The 22,500-nt window shown below is 38.5% G+C and overlaps 1 protein-coding gene across 1 annotated transcript in view; it reads left to right on the top strand.

Moving 5' to 3' along the window:
• Positions 1 to 22,500, top strand: part of LOC143032749 (guanine nucleotide-binding protein G(f) subunit alpha-like) — a 59,631-nt gene that overhangs the window by 24,061 nt on the left and 13,070 nt on the right. The window contains exons 3-5 of the mRNA XM_076197723.1: positions 8,028 to 8,125; positions 20,899 to 20,953; positions 21,388 to 21,534. Of these exons, the coding sequence (XP_076053838.1) occupies positions 8,028 to 8,125; positions 20,899 to 20,953; positions 21,388 to 21,534 (300 nt within the window). The remainder of the gene's footprint in view (positions 1 to 8,027; positions 8,126 to 20,898; positions 20,954 to 21,387; positions 21,535 to 22,500) is intronic.

Raw genomic sequence — 22,500 nt, 5'->3', positions numbered from 1 at the left:
TTTCTTGTTTCATCGTTTTCCACAACACTAATCATTATTTAAGGTACTCTATTCAACTTGAGGAAATAATTAATAAAGAAAGTTAATGAGTAACGATTCCTTTTAAAATGTCTTTTGTAAAATGGGTTTCTACTTCTGCTAACTTCTCGAAATTGTGCTCCTCCACTTACGTCATTTATACTTTTGTACCTAAAATCACACTTCTTGTGCATTCTGATCGTCCACTAACCACAACTAACGCCCATAACGATTATTATATACAAATAATGCAATATACCACTCTTATAATTCATAAATGGCCTTATTCCCATCTTATTCCTTACTTGCTACATTGCTTCTGATCCAGGGCAGTGGGTGGGGTGCAAATGATTATAAAGGGTTACAAAAGAGGAGCATGCCGACAGGAGACCTTTTGGTCCATTACTAGATCGGATGCGAAAAAATATAATAATGATAAATGAATAAATAAATAGATAAATAAATAAATAATAAATAAGAATTATAATAATTATAAAAATTATATAAAAATTATAATAATATAAATAACAATAAATAAAATAAACAAATGCATAGGTTTAGTTAGATAAAACAAATGCATAGGTTTCGTTAGATAAAACAGGTTAATAATAAATAATAATAAATTGACAGATAAATAATAATAAATGAAAATCAAGCAAATAATGATATACAAACAGACAAATAATAACAAACAAATAACAAATAATATAGAATAAATGGCAGGCATTACAGCATCTTGCTTAAGTGTTTATCTAAACGAATCTTAAGGCTTCGAACTGAACTACATTGCACTGCCTCTACAAGAAATTTATTCCATTCATTAACTACACTGTTGGCGAAGTTGTTTCTACCCACTTCCATATTAAATCTATTTCCTGATAGTTTGAGACCATTATTTCTTGTCAGATTCTCATTCAGTGTGAACATTTTGTTACTTGATGTTGTCAATTCCCTTTAGATTCTTAAAGACATTTGAGTGTAAGCTCTTTTAGGGAAAACAGATTCATATGTTTTAGTTTATTATAGTATGATTTATTTTTGATATTTGGAATCAGTTTTGTGGCTCGCTGTTGTACTTTTTCCAATTTGTCAATGTCTTTAATGAGATTCGGTGACCATACTGAAACAGCATATTCCAAATGTGGACGAAATACCAATTTATATAGCTTGTTAATGAGCGATGGGCTTTTGAAGTCAAAAGATCGCGCAAACAGTCCTAGAATATTATTTACTTTCTCAGAGGCTGAAATACACTGCTTGGATGATTTGAGATCGTTACTGATAATTACGCCGAGATCCTTTTCACTATCCACTTTTGTTAACGAATTTCCAAATAACTTGTAATCGTATGCACTGTTATTTTTTACCTATGTGCATTACCTTGCATTTACTTGTGTTAAATTTCATTAACCATTTTTCAGACCATTGCTGTAATTTATCTAAATCTTCTTGAATATCTAATTGATTTGAGTGATCATTCGCCATTCCGCACATTTTTGTATCATCATGTCGACCCGCCATCCATGAGGCTCTAAGATGAGAGAGGGGAAAGGGGGGGAGTGGAATGGGCGGGAGTAGGTACGTGCCTTTGACTTGGCTACCTCCCTAATATGGTGGAATAAGCTCTTGGTATATCACTCCGCTCGATCTTGAACCTCATGTAGATTCTGGTCCCCAACAATAATCCTCTCTATGCCCTTCGGTCCTTTGCTGCTTCCATCCAGGTTGCCTTATTTATTCCTCTTCTATCCATCTCCGCATCCACACCATCCATCCATCTCATTCGAGGTCTTCCTCTGGGTCTTCTTCCAGGCATTCTACCCATCATAACTCGTTTTGGAATTCTATGGTCCTCTTGGTATATAGATAGATACATTCCTTACTTATGTTTGTTATGGCGATACACAAAAATCTTTGGAAGAAAATAGATTTAGGATGCATTGCGTTCTGAGGTTTCACTATATCCTCCAGTCTTCAATATATAAGGCATCTTGCTTTTGAAAAGAAAGTCATAATTGTCCCCTTGCATCACCCATGATACATTTATGTACGACCAAGTTCAGGAATGCTGCAGTTGCTCAGTTCCTAATATGTAACTGAAAATATGCGATGGCACATTGCTGATTTACTGTCAGTAGACAAATACACAAATAAATCAATAGGCATGAATAGACAAATAGATAAACTAATAATTGTGTAAATAGATAATTGGATAAACGAATGAATATAAAACATATAAGCAAAGAAATTAAGTAACTTGATATAAGCAAATTAATTATTAGACAAATAAATGAATCAATTCATTACGAAAGTGGACGAGTACCCTTAAGCTTCCCCATTTCCTTTCAGAAACATTTCAGCTTCATCCAGCATATACAGTCTCTATAATTTATAATTTTCTTATCTGCTATCTCATCTAGCGGCAGTAGGACCTCTCCTCCGCTTCTGACTGCTATCTTTCTTTTTTGACATTTGAGGTCAGTCATCACTCATTTCAAAGTATAAAAGGGTACTGACACCTTTACAGTAGTCCATACACACCTCCTCGTCATTACATGATAGGCACCTTGATAATAATGCCTCAGCAATGCGGGCTAACAAAGTGAGGAAAGATAAAGCATTCATAAACGCCAGAGATAAGGGACAGGTAAGGAGATAAGGTTAAAATTACGGTGCAGCTGTTAGGAGGATATCAAGAGAGGGATTACTGAAGTTATAAAGGTTTGAGTTCATACATGATTGCACGTCCACTCGGGAGCACAACAGACTGCGTGCTGCCCACGCTACTGCCCAGACTGTTGAGGAAAGTGACAGGCCTTGCAAGAAATTAATGAAAAGTGTAGGACTCGAACTCATGACTAAGAAGTTGCGAGATCAGCACACTTCCGTTTGCAACACGAGCGCAACATTTGGCTTTAATGACATACATAAGAGTTGCTACAGGGATAATTATTCACTTGTTCACTTTGGTTTTACACACACACACACACACACACACACACACACACACACACACACACACACACACACATACACACACACACACACACACACACACACACACACACACACACACACACACTAACACACACACACACACACACACACACACACACACACACACACACACACACACACACACACACACACACACACACACACACACACACACTACCTATCTATATCTATATATATATATATATCTATATCTATCTATATATCTATATATATATGTATGTATATCTATATATATATATATGTATATATATATATATATCTATATCTATCTATATATCTATCTATATATATATATATATATATATATATATATATATATATATATATATATATATATATATGATAATAAGAACACGGGTACGTGTGTTCACTTATGCATAGTAGACCACTTGGAAAAAAGAAACTAACGAAGCAGAGCGCTTTCGTATATTACATCTTCAGTGCAACAAGTACTTGTTGCACTGAAGATGTAATATACGAAAGCGCTCTGCTTCGTTAGTTTCTTTTTTCCAAGTGGTCTACTTTGCATATATATATATATATATATATATATATATATATATATATATATATATGTATGTATGTATATCTATATATATATATATATATGTATGTATATATATATATACATATACATATACATACATACATACATTGAGATATTGTGACAGGTTTGAGGAAGGTGGAAGAGTAAGACACGGGTCTAAGTCCGAATTTATTCCTGACTACTGATGTTTGAAAATACAATATTGAGACAAATTACTGGACCAGTTATTGATGAATATGAGAATAGGTGGAGAGGACGACACAATAATGAGCTGAGACAAATAACTAACAAGAGAAAATAACAGATGTTATAAAGAGAGCAAAATTGAGATGGGCTGGGCATATGGCGCGTATGGAAGACCACAGAATTCCAAAACTAGTCATGATGGGTAGAATGCCTGGAAGAAGACCCAGAGGAAGACACCAAATGAGATGGATGGACGGTGTGGATGTGGAGATGGACAGAAGAGGAACAAATAAAGCAACCTGGATGGAAGCAGCACAGGACCGAAGGGCATGGAGAGAAATTACTGTTGGCGGACCAAAATCTGCCTGAGGTTCAAGATCCATCGGAGTGAGATTATATATATATATATATATATATATATATATATATATATATATATATATATATACATATATACGTATATATATTTATATACATATATATATATATGTATATACGTGTGTGTGTATATATATATATATATATATTTATATATATATATGTATATATATTTATATATATATATATATATATATATATATTTATATATATATATATATACATATACATATATACATACATATACTAATAAGAACACGGGTACGTGTGTTCACTTATGCAAAGTAGACCACTTGGAAAAAGAAACTAACGAAGCAGAGCGCTTTCGTATATTACATCTTCAGTGCAACAAGTACAAAGTAAATAGAAATGCATACATAATATATACATGAAACAAAGGAACAAGGACAGTTTGAATAAGGGTAGTGGCCAATTACCCCCTGGAGGGCGGAAGGTCATTGTCAATTAACTTATGATGGTGGGGCGACATCAGGTCACAGTCGCCAGGGTCACATAGTCGCAAGGGTTACATTCTACCTGATATCATCTTACTAATTTCTTGACAAATAAAATGATCAAGTTTGTATAAACCCTTGTGTAGATTGGTATTTTGATTACTAGTGGTATGAATCAAACTACACTCTATTAAATTTCTTGCTATTATGTTGTTGGTATAATAGATTGGTTGCCCAACCAATCTATTATAACATGATTCAGTTGTTTCTTTAATAATGTTATTGCATATTTTTCTAGTTGCTCTATTCAATTCTATGCTCAGAGTCTTTTTGATGAACAAACATCCCACTTGACATTTTCCCTCTTCTTATGTTGTATTTATGCTGGCTTATTCTATTCAAATCTTTATCTGTTTGACCTATGTACTTAAAATTACAGTCCATACATAGAATGCTGTATACACAACCTTTCCTTTCCCTTGTAGAATTTTTAATGAACAGGCTCTTAACATTGTTATTGTTTTTAAATACAATCTGGATCCCAAAAGTATTAAGTATGCTAGGAAGGCTGATTAGATTTTCATGGTATAAAATAGCTAGCATATTCCTATTACTAAGTTGTATTTTATCATTTGTGTCATAAAATTGTTTCCTTGTTAATGTTTGGTGCCTTATCAATAAGATATTTCGGGTATTTTAAATTCTTTCCAATGTCATAAATTATTTTCATTTCAATATCTAAAAACTCAGGTGAGCAAACTTTAAAAGCTCTTAAATCCATGGATGAAAAAACTGACAATCAGCTTTTTGATGTGATAAGAATAAAAGTAAATGGATGACAAGACTTTGGTTGGCTTCCTAAAAACATAAAATTTAAAATATCTTCTATATCTGTAAATCAACATATCCAAAAAAAGCAATATTTATTGTTTTGTTCTTCACTCATTAAGTCCCATGAACTGAAACATCACCTCAGTTTCCTGAAGAATTGCAAGGAAAAACAAGTTATGCCTAAAACCCTTCTCAACAACCGGATGTTGAGACTTCTGAAGAGTTGAAAATTTTTCTTTGTTGGGAGAATGGATGCTGCAACCTTAGTGTTATGTACTCCAGAGACCTGCGGAAGTGTACGAGTATACTTGTCCGAATGACGTTTGTGTGTGTGAGCCATGACCTAAGATTCCACCTCTTCACCATTTCACTAGATTTCATTTCCCGCACCCGGGTATTGACTTCATGGTAACATACAGCCAATGTTTGAGGGAAGTTTTCAGGGGGTGTCTCAATAGACCATGCCCACACATCAATCTCCTATGTTAGAATATAAACCCCTCTACTCGTAAAGAAGTGATAATATTTTTGTGGTACTGCTACCCTTCCGTTATGTTGTTCCTTTGAACCTGGTTTCACTTCTGTAACGCTACTTCCTGACCTCCCTGTGGGAGGAATTATGCCACCTTGTTCTAATGCGTGTCGAAAAAGGTAACTAAATAGGAGAGTGAGGTGACTAAAGATCCTTCACTTTGTATTTTCTTCCTACCAAAAGTGAAGGTACAAGTGGGTCTAGAAGGAGAACTCCAATCAGAACACTAATAATTGGATCATTACATGTACGTGGATGTGGTGCAGATGAGAGTTAATGGGAAAAAGTAGCAACATGTTTGTAAGAAGGATGAATGTACCTGCGTTGCGTGAAACCAAGTTGAAAGGGAGGGGTGAGTTTGAGTTTGGAAGTGTGGCAGGGAGTGTGTCAAGAGTAATGAGCGGCCGAGGAAAAGATGAAGTGGCATATGATGAGGTAGGTAAGTGCGTGGTGGAGTGGAGGGAGTCTTGGAGGAAGATATGGACAAAAGGAAAAGTGGGATAGGATTTTTTTTTTTTTTTTTTTTTTTTAAGTACATATGGTTCTGGTAGCGAGGAAAATAAAGAAGAGAGGGGAACTATCTAGATTAATTTAAGTGACTGTACAGAGAATTTTGGGTAAAGGGATTTCAGTGTTAGAGTAGGAAATCAGTCGATAGATGGAGTAGTGGGGGGGGTTATGGTGTTAGGAAAGAATCATAGTGAAGAGATGTCAGAGTTGTGTTTAGAATGGGAGCTGATGATAGCGATCAAAGTGTTTACGAAAAGATATAAGCATAATAATTGTATGCAGGAAAGACAAGAGGGTAGAGACTAAATATGGCATTAATGACTTATGCCGTGGTGCTTAAAGCGAAGAATGGAAAGAGTTCTGGATGTAAATGTTTTCAGGGAGAGAGCAGGGGTTGGTCGGATTATAAGTTGATAAAATGGAAATTAAGCAGAAAGAAAATGGATAAGGAAGAAAAGGGAGGAAGATAGAGAAGTGCTGTTTAAACAAACTAAATGAGAAGGATAAGAATAAAGAACACCAGGAAATTTTAAAAGAAATGTGGGAGGTGATGAGGGATTATTGAAACTATGCAAATGTGATACCATCTCTATATCTCCACTTATCAGACTTTCCCTTAAATTCAATTATGTCGTTGGCATGCATTGATTCTTCGCACATGTTCCATGAATTGATGCATCTGTATGGAAAGCTAGGCTTCCTAATATATATTGGGCAATCTGTCCTCTATGATTATTTGCTATAACTTTGTTCTTTCGCCCCAAATTGACGAATCCTCTCTCTATTTCTCTTTTCCTTTATCTGTTCTGAATATTGTTATCACGTTACTTCTCTATCTTCCTCCAACGTGGTTAACCTTAATTTCACCAGTCTCTCCTGTGTGTGTGTGTGTGTGTGTGTGTGTGTGTGTGTGTGTGTGTGTGTGTGTGTGTGTGTGTGTGTGTGTGTGTGTGTGTGTGTGTATGTGTTCATGTGTGTGTGTGTGTGTGTGTGTGTGTGTGTGTGTGTGTGTGTGTGTGTGTGTGTGTGTGTGTGTGTGTGTGTGTGTGTGTGTGTGTGTGTGTGTGTGTGTGTGTGTGTGTGTGTGTGTGTGTGTGTGTGTGTGTGTCTGTGTGTTCGTGTGTGTGTGTATGTGCGTGCTGTGTGTGTGTGTGTGTGTATGTGTTCATGTGTGTGTGTATGTGTTCATGTGTGTGTTTGTGTTCATGTGTGTGTGTGTGTTCGTGTGTTTGTGTGTGTGTGTTCATGTGTGTGTGCGTTCGTGTGTGTTTATGTGTATGTTCATGTGTATGTGTTGTGTGTGTGTGTGTGTGTGTGTGTGTGTGTGTGTGTGTGTGTGTGTGTGTGTGTGTGTGTGTGTGTGTGTGTGCGTGTGCGTGTGTGTATGTGTGTGTGTATGTGCGTGGTTACCTATTTGAAACACAGTAAATCGATATATCACAGTAACTTTTTTTTCGTTAAACACTTCTCAGCAATTAGATAATTTGACAAGTCTATAACAGATGCATTTCTTTTCAAAAGACATTAATGTACTCGTACTTTGGTTTCACAGGAGTTCTTTGGCCATGCTGAGAGGCTGTGGGCTGATGAGGGCGTACAAAGAGTCTACAACAAACAGAATCAATACAATCTTATCGACTGCGCTAAGTAGTGAGTATTAACGGTAAACAATTCAATGTATAGATTCATAATACCAGATAAAACTTAATGAAGCTAATCCAATCATTAGTCAAACATATATACTGTGTATATTTTAAATATTCCATAAAGGTCAGGTGAGGCGGTTGTTATTCTACCATGCAAACCAGTCGTACCTGCCGCATTGTCGGATTGTTGGTGAATATACCCTCTCCCCCACTGATTACCCGCCAGTGAGGAAGGTGTATTGGACACCCAGATAAAAAAAAAAAAAAAAAAAAGTTCAGGTGAACTCTTGAGTCAATGGCCATCCAACCCGTGTTTACCGTGCGTGGTATCCCTGAGGGTCCTGGAGACGGGAGTCCTGGAGGGTGAGTGGTGTCCCAATGGCATGGCTACACTGGGGTGCCTCCCTGGGACTAGCAACACGCCTCTTAATTTTCTTTTCAGGAACAGGACGGGTTCTCCCTCTCGGCTCGGAGAAGCAAATCGGCTAGGATGACTGACTTGAATCTGTGGATCAGGTACGCCCAGAGTCAAGTAACTATCGCCTGGGCCGACACCGCACGATCCGCGGCTGTCATCCCTTAGTGTCAAGGTGGTGGGTGCGTATACTCTCCCATGACCCTTTGGACTATTGTGTTAATATATATATACCCAAGTCCTGGTCTCCCCACCTGCTAAATCTAAGTTTCCTGAGCTCTGTCGATAAAAAGGGTAGTCGGTCATCTCGGGGGAGAATGTTCTAGGCAGTATTTGGACAGTCAGAGTGATGAACTCTCACAAGATGGTCGGAGGATTATCAATGATGCAGCAACTTGTTCTCCTGGTGCTAAACAATAAGCTATAAATAATGATACAGTGCGAAAATACTTGGACAAATTCCTTCCTTAACGTGAAGAATGCAGATCGGTTGCCTTTGTGAGATTGCTCAGATTTGGCTCTCTTATATGGATCATGTGTGACTACTCCTGGCTCTGATCCATGCTAAGAAACACAACAATTTCACCTTGTATGCACATTGCATACACGCGATGGCTCTCAATTTCTTCGCCTTCAATGGACAAAACTATGCCAGATACCTGAGTTACTTCTCAATGCTACTGTGCAACATCGAGACAAGCCATCCTAGGGCAACAGATATAATGAAACAAGGTGCAATTAGTGTGACACATTCCTTCATCCTGAACAGCAACTCAGATATGGACAGAACGACGGAGAAAACGTTCATGCGCCATATTAAGTCTCGTGGAAGCTGTGGTACTGAAATCAAGAAACGTTTCAAAGATGGGTCAGAAGAACACACGCAAGATATCAGTTCATCAACTCAATGATAGATATGGCAGATATGCAACAATGAGAGAGTCATGACACAGCGATATTGGATCCACAGAATTTGCTAGGAGTCAGAGGTACGCAGCAAAAGTCATCGAAACAGTTCAGTGTTTTCTCAATCTATTCACAGTGGACACAAATGACAAGTTACTCATTCTCTCACCTGGTCAGGCTACAACTGATGACCTAGAGAATTGTTTACTTAGAGTAGAGAAATTTGGCACAACAGCACGTGATGCGTTCATAGAAGACCGGTTGAAGAATAACAGAGACATCTTCAAACCCATCAAGAGACAAAACCTCAAGACACTTGGATACATGAACAAGAGAACCCCCGTGAAATTACTAGACAACAACGATAATCAAATAATTGAAGCCACTAACTATGAGGATAGTGATGATAAATTAAGCATTCTGAATGAGAGTGCATGTAGAGCAGATGAAGTTGACTATCGATGTACACATTCCTATTTCATCTCAATGAGATTAACAATTGAAATAATGCTGAGTTACACATTTAACCTCATTTTATGTGTCTTGGTCACTGTAATATGTACTGTTAACAACCAAAAATGTCAAAAGAATACTTTGGCCGAAGGAAAGGTGTAAATGGGAATGGGGCGAAACCGGAGCCATGAACAATGAAATGCTGATACCTGCCATCTTTAATTTTCTTGGAAATGGTCGGAGATAGCTTTAAAAAAAAAAAAAAAAAAAAAAAAAAAAAAAAAAAAAAAATGACCGGCATCCTTGGCCTGAAAAGCATAAGCTTAAATAGCAAGATTATGATTCTACAACAATTAAAAGCAGAGATATGATGAAAACCCACATTTTTACGAACCGCTTCGGACTCTTAAACGCGGTTGACGGTATCAATGAAAATATGTTAAAATTGTATAGTGCTTTACAGTCTATACACTGTTACCAGTCATATTTGGATAATGGACATGTTTATGCTTCAGGTATAAGCCCGTGCCCTATTGTCTTTTATCAACACTCCCAAATCTTTCTCTTCTTTTACTTTGTAATTAATTCGCTTTCCAAGGAATAATTTAAAGGTGGTCTTTTGCAGCTACTACCCATGTCCAGTACTTTGCATTTTTAGATAAAGAAATTAATTTCCCATCTTGGCTCCATGTAGAAATAGTGTCGTGATTTTTTCATCATCAGCAAACATGTTAGCATAGCTTGTTGTACATTCCATCATATCGTTGACATAGACAAGAAACATAATTGGTGGAAACACAGAACCTTGTGGAACTCCGCTCGTTACTGCTCTCCATCTTGACATATTATCCTTTTCTACTGTCCTCTTGTATCTTTCCTTCAAAAAATCTTTCATCCATTCTATTAGTTTGCCACTCAGTCCTCCAACGTGCTCCAATTTCCACATAAGTCGACGGTGAGGTACTTTATCAAAAGCCTTTTCTAGGTCAAGGGATACACATTCCACCCATTCCTCTCTCCATCTCGAGTAAAAGCTTAAAAGGTTGGAAACGCATGACTATTCATATTTGAATCCAAATTGACTGTCTGTCAGAATGTTCATCTCTTCAAGATATTTGGTCCGTGGATCTTTCACAATCTTTTTCATATAACTTCATTATTGTGTTGGTCAATGATACACCCTATAATTTAGTGGTGTCTCCTTACTTCCACCATTGTGAATTGGTACCACATTAGCCCTTTTCGACCAAACCAAACGGCGCTATGCCTTCTTTTAACGAAAATACAGTAAGACTGTGAATCTTGTCCGCCTATTGTTCCTTACATTCTTTAAGTATCTAGTTTGAGATCCCGTCAGGTCTCGAAGCTTATGTCACATCCAATGATTCCAAAATATTGAGCACTTTCTTAGCTTCTGAATTATCTTCAAAACCCTCCCAAACTCTTAATACATAATATCTTGAATTATTGTATAGTAATGATCCTGGTAAAAACAATAACATTATGAAAGCTCACTATTAAAGTGTAACCACTTTGAAAATTAAAGGTGTTTAATTTTACCGGAATATGTCTTTGGTACTTACCAAAGTCAATAATAGCTAAATAGATTACACAAAAATCTTTAGTTTTTTATTTATTGTAATGTGAAATTACGTTGTCCGTTTCAGCCATTCTCGTAAAACCTACCCCTGGCGCTATCTGCTTTGCACTGACATCAGAGATTCTGTTATTTCTTCATGCATCGTCATTGTGCTTGATGAACAGTGATCGTATCGAGTGTCGTAGGCTATTTGATATCAGACTTAGGAATTATGAAAATGAAGAAAGTACTACCAAGGAAAATACTCGATTGGAAAGAAAATAATGAGAGAAAAAAGGTGTAGAATAATGACATATTAATAACTAATAGAACCCAGAGAGAAAGGCAAGAGAAGCTTATGATAACCGTATAGAAAATATCTGTGTTACTTTGTAGATATCATTGTTTACAAAGCTTGTGGCATCCATGAGGGGTAGCGTGAATGTGATACAGGATTGTCTAGGAGTCCACTGCAAAAATATTGAATGCGTCACGTATACTACCCTTGCTTTTTTGAGTGCCCAAAGACAGCATTGCAGAACTAACATGGGCACAGGGAAGCACCAATGATGCACTAATAAGAAAACTTCTTCAGGGAGATATTTTGTTTCCAAATGATAGCTCATAACTATCCCGTCTATCCACACGCCTTGCCTATTGTCAGAGATATTTAAGGAGTCGAGACAACTCTCATAAGACGATGAAAAACTTAATATCGCTGAAGGAATCGCCTGTTTTACTACAGGACGACATTGTTAATTGAGATGGCTTGGGTTGGTATACATCGTGACGTCATCAAAATTAATACCAAGAAATGGCGCTGTGTACTGTGTTTTAGAATACAAATTAGGAGACAAATATTTTTGTAAAAAAAGATTCCCTCAGAAACTACTTTTGAGATTAGAGATTGGTTTTAAACATGGATCTCGTGAAAATAGATAACATTACAAAAGAAAAAAATGTGAAGTTGTACTTGTACATGGTGGTTATCCTTTAAACCTGGACTGTCACTTGTCAGACCGGCATACAAATCACTCATTTTCAATCCGGCATATTCAGCTATGAAAAGGATGACTCTTGTTTAGATGGACCTTTCTTCTAACATGAAGGCTATAACTTCATTTGAGGAACTATCATAAACTATGTATTCTTAATTAGAGGCAGCGCCCATCCTTCGTCCCAAGCACATTTCTGCTTGTTGGAGTGTCGCTTACATAACACAATTGCAAATACATAATGAAAAAGAAGCAGAGGCCTGTAAATTTGAGGGTAACCAGCTGAGATCCTTGCAGTGCAAGAAATGAGAAAGTTGTTGTTAGAGGCTGTAGGTTACCAGCGCTTGGACAAACTTGAGCCGCTGTCAAGCGTTATCTTATATTTTGTGTGTTGGTTTAGTTCAAGAGTATTTATAGATCGGGTAATATTTTTCTGTGCAAAGTAATAAAGAGGTGATGAAGGTATTGATATTTTGTCTCTCAAGATTTGGTGTAGGGTCAGTTCTGTTTGAGTAGATGATATAAGTACATTAGGCAGTTATTGCGGGGTGTTGTGTAACTCGAGCTGTCTAGCAGTATGTGTGATGTTGTGAGGGGGGTTTTACATTGACAAATGAGTGGTTCCTTTCATGCCATGATGTAGTCATGTGTTAAGTGGGACTGTCCTATTTTAAGGTGTACTACTGCTGTTACAAAGCATCGGTTATGTTGATATGAAGGTAGCTATGGATGTCTACTTCTTTTGATCATTTCAAGATTTGTTTATTTTTGTTTCTAGCATCTTTGCCACATATTTAGCATTTTTGATCGAAGAACTGGGCAATAGTCTGTTACTGGCAGTAGAGTAGAGGTATCGAAAGGGTTCGCTGCAGACTAAGAGCGGCCTTATCAGTTTTTTCATTGCCCGGGGATATCTGCATGGGATGACACAGCAGAATGATATAGATTTGAAGCAGGCAGAGATTTAGATGATCCATGCATGGATTTGTGGACTAGTGGGTGGTTATATTTAGTCCTATTTTTTTTTTTTCTTCTCCTTCTTCTTCTTTCTTGGTTTACGGGGCTATTACCTGCCTGGATCCCAACTTTGCAGGTGGTCCGAAACAGTACATATACACGGTTTTTTGCGATTCCACTGTTATTAGCGGCGGCGGCGCTCTGATCTCAGCAGGGGGAGGGGGGTGTCACCCCTCAACCGCAGGTTGCGCCATGGAGAGTGTGTATCTCCAAGAAGTTGAGGGTTGCCTCGGAAGGGGAGACGGTGAGATGCTGCACCACCCCTAGGGGGGTCACCCCTCAACCGCAGGTTGCGCCATGGACAGTGTGTATCCCCAAGAAGCTGAGGGTTGCCTCGGAAGGGGAGACGGTGAGGGTGCTGCACCACCTCTGCCACGGTGAGTGGCGGTCTGAATCCTAGGCGAAAAAAAAGCCGTGGCTTTATATTCTAGCAGTTAGTGGTGGAGGGCCTGTTGCACCTCGGCCCCACAGATTTTGCAGAGTTCGTGATTGTCACTTTTCGTGCGTGGCAGTTGCCACCCACGGTGATATCCTAGGCGCGGATCCTGTGGACGGTTAGTCCCTTTTCCTACCTCCCCTCCTCCAATGAAGCATACATATCCTCTCCCTCATTCCCTCCCCGCACCATGACCTGTGCCCCTCCCCCGACCCTCTTGCCTCTTTCACCATACATAGCTGATTGCTCATTCACATTTTTCATATTCTCTTCCATATTTCCTTATATTACTAATATTTCCTGCCTGGTAACCTAGTATCTTGTGTTCTTAGGTCGCCAACACTGTTTTGACGAATATTCCTCAAAGGTATATATATATTTTTTTTTCTGTGAGTATTGTAGTTTTCCAAAATTCTGTATCTATGGCCAGATAATGCAAAGGAAATCCTAGTCGTGTATCTTTATGAATGGGACTCGAAATTTCCTTAACCGTCAGAAAGAGGCAGTGAACTCCATGCAGATGCCCCTGTGTGGTGCAGGGTGACATCGCAGCTAATGATGACTTGATATCATGGGTCTGTCCCTTTGTGGCAGCTCGTCACTTTTAGCTCTCCATTTCTTGGTTTTGTTGCTAGTTCGCCTTACTCTTGCCATCGTCACACAATCTACTTGGAGACTCCGAGCTCTTGTGTTGTTGCTGGCAATGGTGCTCCAGTCTCCTATTCTATATAGCTTTTTACCCCCTACCATGGAGGTAGCTAAGTCAAAAGGCAAGTATCCACTCCCACCCATTCCACTCCCATCCACCACCCCTCCTTCCCTCTCATCTTACCTCCTCATGGATGACGGGTCATCCCTGTATCTCAACCACTGCCGTGGGTCAGAAGCAATACAGCAAGGCATAGTACATCCACAGTAAAGCAGCTTCGCTTAATCGGCGACCAACCTCTCTCCGTCCCCTCATGCGGAAAAAAGAAAAACAAAAGAAAGACGGAGAGAAATCCCTTCGGGCTGCGTCAAAATATCACTCACACATAACCACTCTCCATCCCCTCCCTTCCTTGCATCACAATATAATTTATAAATAGCCATTCTCCATTCACCCCTATCTCCTGCCTTCTCCCTTGCTCAACAGATATTCCCTTCTTCCTCAACTTCCCTTTCACCTCGTCCATCTCATCCTCGATCGTCCCCTCAAGTTCATTCCCTTTCTCACCACTTTTACTAATCTTTCTTCACTCATTCTTTCCATGCGTCCAAACCACTCCTAATGATCTTTCATCGGCCCTATCCCCCTCTCCTTTTCCTCCCCCGTTCTCCTCCTCACCTCCTCGTTTCTCACTCTATCCAACCTTGTAACCCCTACCATACTTCTCAGACATTTCATCTCAAACACATTTAAACTCTTCCTCTCTACCTTTCTTAAATTCCAGGTGTCTGCCCTCATACAGTGCCGTCGGCACAATCACCCCTTCATACAGTCACCTCTTTGCATCCATTCCCAAGTGCCTATTTACTTGCTTCTTTCAAACTACAATTTACTTCCGCCACCACTTCTCCCTATCCCGCCACATGCAACCCTAAATACCTGAAGATATTCACTTCCTCCAGCTTTTCTCCTTTAAAACTTCCAACTTGCTGCCACCCTCTCTCCGGTCTCCTACATTTTTATTATTCGACCCCGAATGGCGATAACAAACGTGTTATCAGCTCGCCTTGTTGCATAACTAGGGATTAATGAAAGGTAATAAAATTAGATTATGTTGGATACGACTATGCTTTTATGGTGAACTGAAGGCTACTGATTCCTCAACACTATGTCACTAATTAGAATGTAGACAGAGACTATTGAGTGATATAACTGGAGAAACCATTATGTCGACAATCTATAACCTCACTAAAATATGTTTAGATCATAAGTTCACAACTCACAAAGTTAATAATCTAAAGAAATTATATGAAGTTATAATATATGCAATTTTACATTATACATACACACACACACACACACACACACACACACACACACACACACATATATATATATATATATATATATATATATGTATATATATATACATGTATATATATATATATATGTATATATTTATATATATACATATATATAGATATATATATATATATATATATATATATATATATATATATATGCAGGAAAAACACTGGGAGCGTGTGTTCTTGAAAATGCAAGGTTGACCACGAAGAAAAACTATTAAAGCAGAGCGCTTTCGTGTATTCACATCTTCAGTGCAAATAATACATGTATTATTTGCACTGAAGATGTGAATACACGAAAGCGCTCTGCTTTAATAGTTTTTCTTCGTGGTCAGCCTTGCATATATATATATATATATATATATATATATATATATATATATATATATATATATGTATATATATATATATATATATATATATAAAGCAAGACGTCCATGACAGTGGTCGTTAATAACCTAAAAGGGTATAATTGTTAATGGATAATAACGGATATTGATTTTTTCCATATGTAGCCTTTATTCTCACCTTTTGTCAGTCATATCTTTGGTAGCTTAGCTTAGCTTCTGGGGGTCCGTCGGTGATCAACGACGACAGTGCTCCGGTGAGGTGGAATGTGATGAGTGAGGTTGGGTGGTGTTGTTGAGGTCTTTTTCCCTATGTACTAATGCAGCAGCTGCCCATCAATAATGTGGAGAACATGGGTTCGGTGACTGAAGATGTGAGAGTTGGCTAAGGAAATTAATTTGGGGGAAGGGAGCGATATTGTGAGACCGGTGTCAGATCAGCTTTCGGAAAAGATTTTGGCGGATTAGTTTTTCGGTCAATCTGGGGAACAATCGATCAAATTCGTGCTTTGATGTATACATCTTCATTTTCCATTATTCTTTTTCTTATCAGCTTTAGTGAAATTCAGGAATGGCTTTGATACTATCTTAGTTTAAACTATTATGTAAATGAACAATTCCCGGATACATTCGAACTTCTCAATAAAACGAACACACACACACACACACACACACAACGACGTTGTTCCTTTCCTGTATACTAGTGAGGTAAATAAATATACAAACACTCTGGGTCGTCACATACACACACACACACACACACACACACACACACACACACACACACACACACACACACACACACACGCACGCACACACACACACACGCACACACAAAACTCGTGGCGCAGTTGGCAGAGTTCCCGGCTGCCACTACGGCTTCCGGGTTCGAATCCCGCCCACGGCTGAAATAATTTCAGTATCGCTGTGCTGGGGGTTGTTACTCCATCTCTCGTGGGCGGGGAGTTGGGTGTGTGTGTGCGTGTAAGGTCATAGCATTACCCATATATCGGTCATAAGCTCTGAGCTCTCTTCCGGGAGGGAAATAACTGTCGATCACGAGTCCAACGCGTGATCCAAGACCATGGTGAATCACACACACATACTTTGATCCTTTCCTGTATACTACAATGAGGTATGTAAATACACATAAACACTTTGTGGTGTCTGGGTCGTCAGGCTGAGTCCGAATTGGCTCATTTAGCAGATGTTTATTGGCGTACTTGATAAAAACAATTTATTCCGAAAGTAGATCTGCCGCTGGTTGCAGAACAGTAATTCATGACTGTACAACATTCACCTATCACAAGGGTAGAAAAAATGAACGAATGAATAAGTAGATTGAAAATAACCAGTAAAATGCCATCATATTACACCCTTGTTCTCCAAATCAATGGTCAAACAATATCTTTATCCCCTAGGTATGCGGAACGAATAACGATACAAAGAATACAAAAATAGCCACATAAAATGTGGAGCGAAATTCATAGCCCGGAAGACTGCCGCCAAATCACACCCACATCTAGACATTACACCACGATCCTCCGGGAACTACAATCGTCTATTCACAGGAACGGGACACCACACTTAGCTCTCCAACTGCATTGGCTAATGAGGTTATTCGACGTGTGCCTGAGTGACATGTGCCAAGGGACTGGACGAATGTTTGTATAGTGCCACTTTCCAAAAGGTTAAGGGGATCTTTTTAATGCATTAGTTCTAGATGAACCAGTTTATTGAATGTTGCTGAGAAGGCAAATAGAATGTTAATGGAGGGGAACAAACGGAACAATTTAAAAAGAACATTGTGAATTTAAGAAAAGTACAGGGTGCGTGGATAAAAAAAAATGTGGTAAGACAGATGTGCGAGATTTTTTTTTTAGCAAAATGTAAGTATGTTTTATGGTATTTTATAAATCTAAAACAGACTTATGACAGGGTCAACAGGAAGGCATTGTGGGTGGAATTAGATATGTGGGATATGGAGAAAACTGTTAATGGCAGTCAAAAGCTTTTATGTGAGGGGTAGAGCGTGTGTTAGGATTGGGTATGGCAAGAGTGAGTTATGTGAGGTGAAGGTGAGACTGTGCCAGAGCTGTGTTATGTCACCATGGTTGGTCAATAGACTGAGTGATATGGAAAATGAATGTAAGATTGACGGGCAAGGGATTGGAAATGGTTAGTCAAAGTGAATGAAAGTAGAATGTGATCCAGTTGTTGTTTACTGATGTAACCCAATCCAAGGAGGGTCTAAAGCATATAGTGTCAGAGATTTGGAAGATATGTGATAGGGGAAAGTTGAAAATAATTGTGAGTAATGAGGTAAGGAGATGAGATGCACAAGTGGTAAGAGAGGCAGTGAACTGGAGGTAAGTCTTAAAGGAGAGAGGACAGAGGAGGGCGACAGTTTTAATTATTTCGGGTCACATGTAGTAGGGAATTGAGAATTAGGTGAATGTGAGGAACAGACGCCAGAAGGTGCGTAGCTGCGGTCGAAGGCGCCACAAGTTTATTAATAGTTTAAAGAATATAAATACACAAATAAGTGTAGCAACAACCTCTCCTAGGCGTCCCAAGAGATGACCTCCCTTTGTATAAAATGTCCATGATATACTTTATTGTTAGCTTTGTGATCAAGACCCTGCGGGTCGAAACGTTAAATCATTATAATTCTCCTATTATTCCTCGTCTACTTTCTCCACCTTCAATTACACACACACACACACACACACACACACACACACACACACACACACACACACACACACACACACACACACACACACATATATATATATATATAAACATATATATATATATATAGATATATATATATATATATATATATATATGACAAGTGACGCAGTGACCAACTACGCTATCAAGAGAGATATAAGTCAAGCGCAATATTCCTTATATATATTTCTATGCTCGAGTACATACACATACATGAAATTTTGCGTTCAACCCATCTCCACTATGATAGTACAATTGGAAGTATACAAACGCGGGAAAGTATTTGTACAACACTGAATGGATCCCAGTGATTAGAGATACATTTTAACAACCACAATGCACTTTTAATTCTAAGCCATGAACATCGGGAGACCCAATGGAGGCCACAACCAGAAACTGAAATGTGGTACTGCCGAGGACTCGAACTCAGCTATCATATGACAAATGGCGCAGTGACTTACCAACTACACTATCAAGAGAGATATAAGTAAAGCGCAATATTCCTTGTATATATATAGAGTTGATCGAAATGTACATTACGTCATATGCATATGACGTACTATACATTTCTATCAACACTTCTTCCGATATACCCCAAGTAACCTTTTATACATTTGACGTGGTCCACGTACGTAGACTACGTGATTATACGTACTATGTGTTCGATAGAAGTTAGCTGATAAGCTTTTGTACCACTGCAATGCGATACTGATGTAAACACACATGACTGTGTACATCTCCATTTGGTGTGGGCATATGGAAAAGTATCTTAATTTTTACATTAAAAGAACTGCCAGAAAAAAAGGACAAATCCAGTACATAATTTCACTGGTTTTGGAAAAAGTGTGGGATTTTCTTTTCAATGTTTACAAATGAAGCAGGCCCCGGGTGTAAAGAACCATTGCCTTTGACAAAACATGTTCTTGTATATGTGTGCCTCAATAAAGATGAATATAAATTGCTACATTGTTTCCTTGCTGTAGATGTTCTGTGTCTTGCTACATTGCTCCTGACCCAGGGCAGTGGAAGGGATGCAGGGATGACCCGTCATCCAGGAGGAGCTAAGATGAGAGGGGGGAAAGGGGGGGGTGGATGGGAGGGGAATGGGTGGGAGGTACGTGCCTTTGACTTGGCTACCTCCCTTATAAGGGGGAAAAAGCTCTTGGTATGTAAATAGACACTGTTCCCACCAATCCCCACCACAGCGTTTTTCATGCGTGTCAATGTTGGTATCCTGATGATTAAGTTTGCGCACTTCTTAGAATCTTTCACTTTGATAGAAAATGTTTTTAGACCATACAGTTTGTAATTTACCGTTTCTCTCTCTCTCTCTCTCTCTCTCTCTCTCTCTCTCTCTCTCTCTCTCTCTCTCTCTCTCTCTCTCTCTCTCTCTCTCTCTCTCTCTCTCTCTCTCTCTCTCTCAATTACAGCTTCATTTTCATTTTTTCTTTTTTTTATTCCAGTGGATCCACTTTGAACTCATTCGTTTTCTTTTTCCTTCTTGTTTTATGACTTTCTACTAGGATCTACCAGTGAATATATATTTCAATCGTTTACAATTTTTCATAGATTTACAGATGTAGTAGTTTTATTACCCCAGTCCTTTTCTAGATATTTCTTGAGTTCTTGAGTCTCTAGTAATTTAACTTACTATGTTCATCTATCATCAATATCTTGTCGAAGTGTGTAGTCAAGATCAGTATGTTGTTACTTTTCTCCATTATATTTGATACTTCCTTTTCGTGTCTGGCAAGGAGAAAAAATAAATTTCTCCCATCGTGGTCATTTCGTCCAAATACTAATGCAGAAGCTATTGTGCGGCCCAGTAAGCTCAAGTCTCAACACAGTTGCCTAACGATGTTTCCTCTTGCCCACAGTTTCCTCGATCGGCTGCAGCGAATTCGACAAGAGGATTACGTCCCTACCGTGCAGGTAACAGACACTATTTCCTCATCTCTTCTTATAGTTAACCGCTGTTAACAAGAATTTGTATCAATATTTTCCTCTGAAACATATCGGCGGCAGCGTCACTAGGCAGTGTTTTCGGAAGGGTACATGATAATAAATAGGACTGAGTGTGCAAGCTGCCAGGATCCGTTCATAACCAAGAGAGACGATTAATGTGCTGGAGTGGGGTGGATGGAAGAGGGTGCATACCTTGGCTGGCTATCTCCCTTGTAAAGGGGAAAAGCCTATTGGTGAATAGATAAATAGATTAATACGATATCTCATCCTATATTCCTTTGTCCTAGATTCATTCTGCCACCTCCCTTCTTGTTATGATCTCAATTTCTTTGATGTGCCATTTCCGTGTCGCTTCTCCAGTTTTGTAAGCTCTATTAATCTTTCCCCCTTTCATCACCCAGGACATCCTTCACTGTCGTAAACGCACGACGGACATTCAAAAGATTGAGTTCCATGTGAAAGTCTCCCGCAAGTATGGAGGTGGCTCTCAAACATTCTGGATGTTCGATGTAGGTGGACAAAGAGGGGAACGGAAGAAATGGATTCAGGTGAGGATTTGACCTTCCATTTTATTTACACAACGAACAACAAAATCTTCTAGTGACAGACAAAACAAAATCCATCTATATCGTCGTTTAGAAATTGATAGAGAAGACACCTGTTGGACTATGGTGCTAAAGGAAATTTAGACAAATCTACATTGCGTAATACCCACTTATTTTACAAAGGAGAACTTTCGGTCAATTACTAGGTCGGATGCGGGAAAAAATAAAAATAAATTAAATGAATAGATAATCATGAATAAGAAACAAGTAGAAAAATAACAATAATGTATAACACATGATAAAAAAAAACAGATAATAAATAAATCAAATCAAATCAGATAAATGACAGGCATTACAGCATATTGATTAGGTGTTTATCTAAATCAGGGGTTCCCAAAGTGGTCGATATCGACTCCCAGGGGTCGATGAGACCATCCAAGGGGTCGACAAATAGCCAAGGGGTCGAAAGGGGGTCAGTAGATTGCTAGGGGGTCGATATCGACCCCCAGGGGTCGTTGAAACCATCCAAGGGGTCGAAAGGGGGTCAGTAGATTGCTAGGGGGTCGAAAGGGGTCAGTAAATTACTATGGGGTCGAAAGGCAGTCTTTAAAATTAAATGGTTAGCATGAAATGATCCTGTTCTCTTCCCGTAATGAGAGAGTGAAAATAATCAACCAACCAATACCTGAACTCGAAGAAAAATCATGTCAGTTCACTCTGAGTCGAAAATCCTCCCCATTCTGTGTATGTAGGAAGAATCTCGCATACACACAGCCACATCGTGAATGAACATCAAGATGACGAGCTTGTGTAATATTATTGGCTTGAATATTACTTATAGTAATATAATAAAGAATATATAATATCACTCTTAAAGCTATTGGTAAATTATAAATGTTTATTTTAAAACACTTGTGTTTATGTATGTGAAAGTGTCTGTATCATTATTGGAATGCCGTCGCCTTGATG

The sequence above is a fragment of the Oratosquilla oratoria genome, chromosome 1, assembly GCF_046742065.1.
Source record: "Oratosquilla oratoria isolate Oo_2021 chromosome 1, ASM4674206v1, whole genome shotgun sequence".
NCBI classification, from domain to species: domain Eukaryota; kingdom Metazoa; phylum Arthropoda; class Malacostraca; order Stomatopoda; family Squillidae; genus Oratosquilla; species Oratosquilla oratoria.
Note: the sequence above shows the minus strand (reverse complement) of the source record. Positions and strands in the feature narration are given on the sequence as shown.